Genomic DNA, 1,148 nt, shown 5'->3' with positions numbered 1-1,148 from the left:
CTTGCAATGCAAGTTACTTTGGATAAAAGTGGCAGCCAAATGCACAAATGTAAGTGACAGGACAAGTAGATGTTTTCCAAGCACGTTGCACAGATGTGATAAATTGATAATTGAAATTTGTTGCACTTAAATTTATTTATTCATCATTTAGTCGCAATTTTAGCAATCAGCTGTTGCAGCCCTCATTTAAAATAATTTAATGTCATGCATTTTCACACCAGTGAGAGCATTTTTTCACCAACATGATGTTAAAACAAAACAATAATCACTATGGAGTTGTGTTTTCATCATTTAGGTTGATTTTGTTTGTTTTGCTTTGCTGGAAACATCATCTCTGTATCTGTTCGCAGCTATCGATCGCTCCATCTCGTCCAGTCTGTCTGATGCGAGAGACGCGTTAGTTAATGCCGTAGTGGATTGTTTAACGGCATATCGCGCTAACGGCTCAAACATCCAGCCCTCCGGCCTGATTGCCCCTGCAGCCCTGCGTCTCTTTCCTCTATATGTACTTGCTCTGCTCAAACAGGTGGGGGCGCTGAATGCACACACACCTCCAGAGGGTCACCTACTAAACAAATGTCATTCAAAAGCCATTAAAAGGATCAAATCTGTTTCTTAGGGGCAAAAGGCCCCAGATCTTCAGAATGCAGTAAATTGTTGTTTTTTAATCTGTTAATCATTTGATATACTTCATATGTTGCGTGTTTGGTCCTTCAGAAAGCTCTGCGAACCGGCACTAGCACCCGTCTGGATGAGCGAGTGTTTTCCATGTGTGAGTTGAAGAGTCAGCCGCTGCAGCAGATCATGCACATGGTTCATCCGGACCTCTACCGCATCGACAACATGACCGAACAGGTAACGCACATTCATACAGGTGTGGAATATAATGATGCAGGATTGTAGAGTCCATCCCTACTGATTAATATTCCTTACCACCATCTGTTGCCATTGAGCCTTTGAGCAACCGATTTAATCCCAGGTTATTCAGGGAGCGCTGGCCCTTTAATTAGTGACAGTATTATTAGTTTTCTGTCAATTGCTTTGATAATAAAAAAAAGCCTCCCTAAATGACAACATGCAAAGACATAACATAGTCATACTACAATAACCCAAGCATGAACATCAAACACATTGAGTAACACTTTCAT

The 1,148-nt window shown here is 41.2% G+C and overlaps 1 protein-coding gene across 1 annotated transcript in view; it reads left to right on the top strand.

The window, feature by feature from the left end:
- LOC107578794 (protein transport protein Sec24B-like) overlaps positions 1-1,110 on the top strand; it is a gene marked incomplete at its 5' end in the record, with an annotated part of 2,357 nt that extends 1,247 nt beyond the window's left edge. The window contains 2 exons of the mRNA XM_016264709.1: positions 351-526; positions 718-1,110. Coding sequence (XP_016120195.1) covers positions 351-526; positions 718-903 — 362 coding nt within the window. The remainder of the gene's footprint in view (positions 1-350; positions 527-717) is intronic.
- Positions 1,111-1,148: the final 38 nt, after the last annotated feature.

The sequence above is a fragment of the Sinocyclocheilus grahami genome, unplaced genomic scaffold (assembly GCF_001515645.1).
Source record: "Sinocyclocheilus grahami isolate Dianchi unplaced genomic scaffold, SAMN03320097.WGS_v1.1 scaffold12008.1, whole genome shotgun sequence".
Taxonomy (NCBI): Eukaryota; Metazoa; Chordata; class Actinopteri; order Cypriniformes; family Cyprinidae; genus Sinocyclocheilus; species Sinocyclocheilus grahami.
This window is presented reverse-complemented; position numbering and strand designations above follow the sequence as displayed.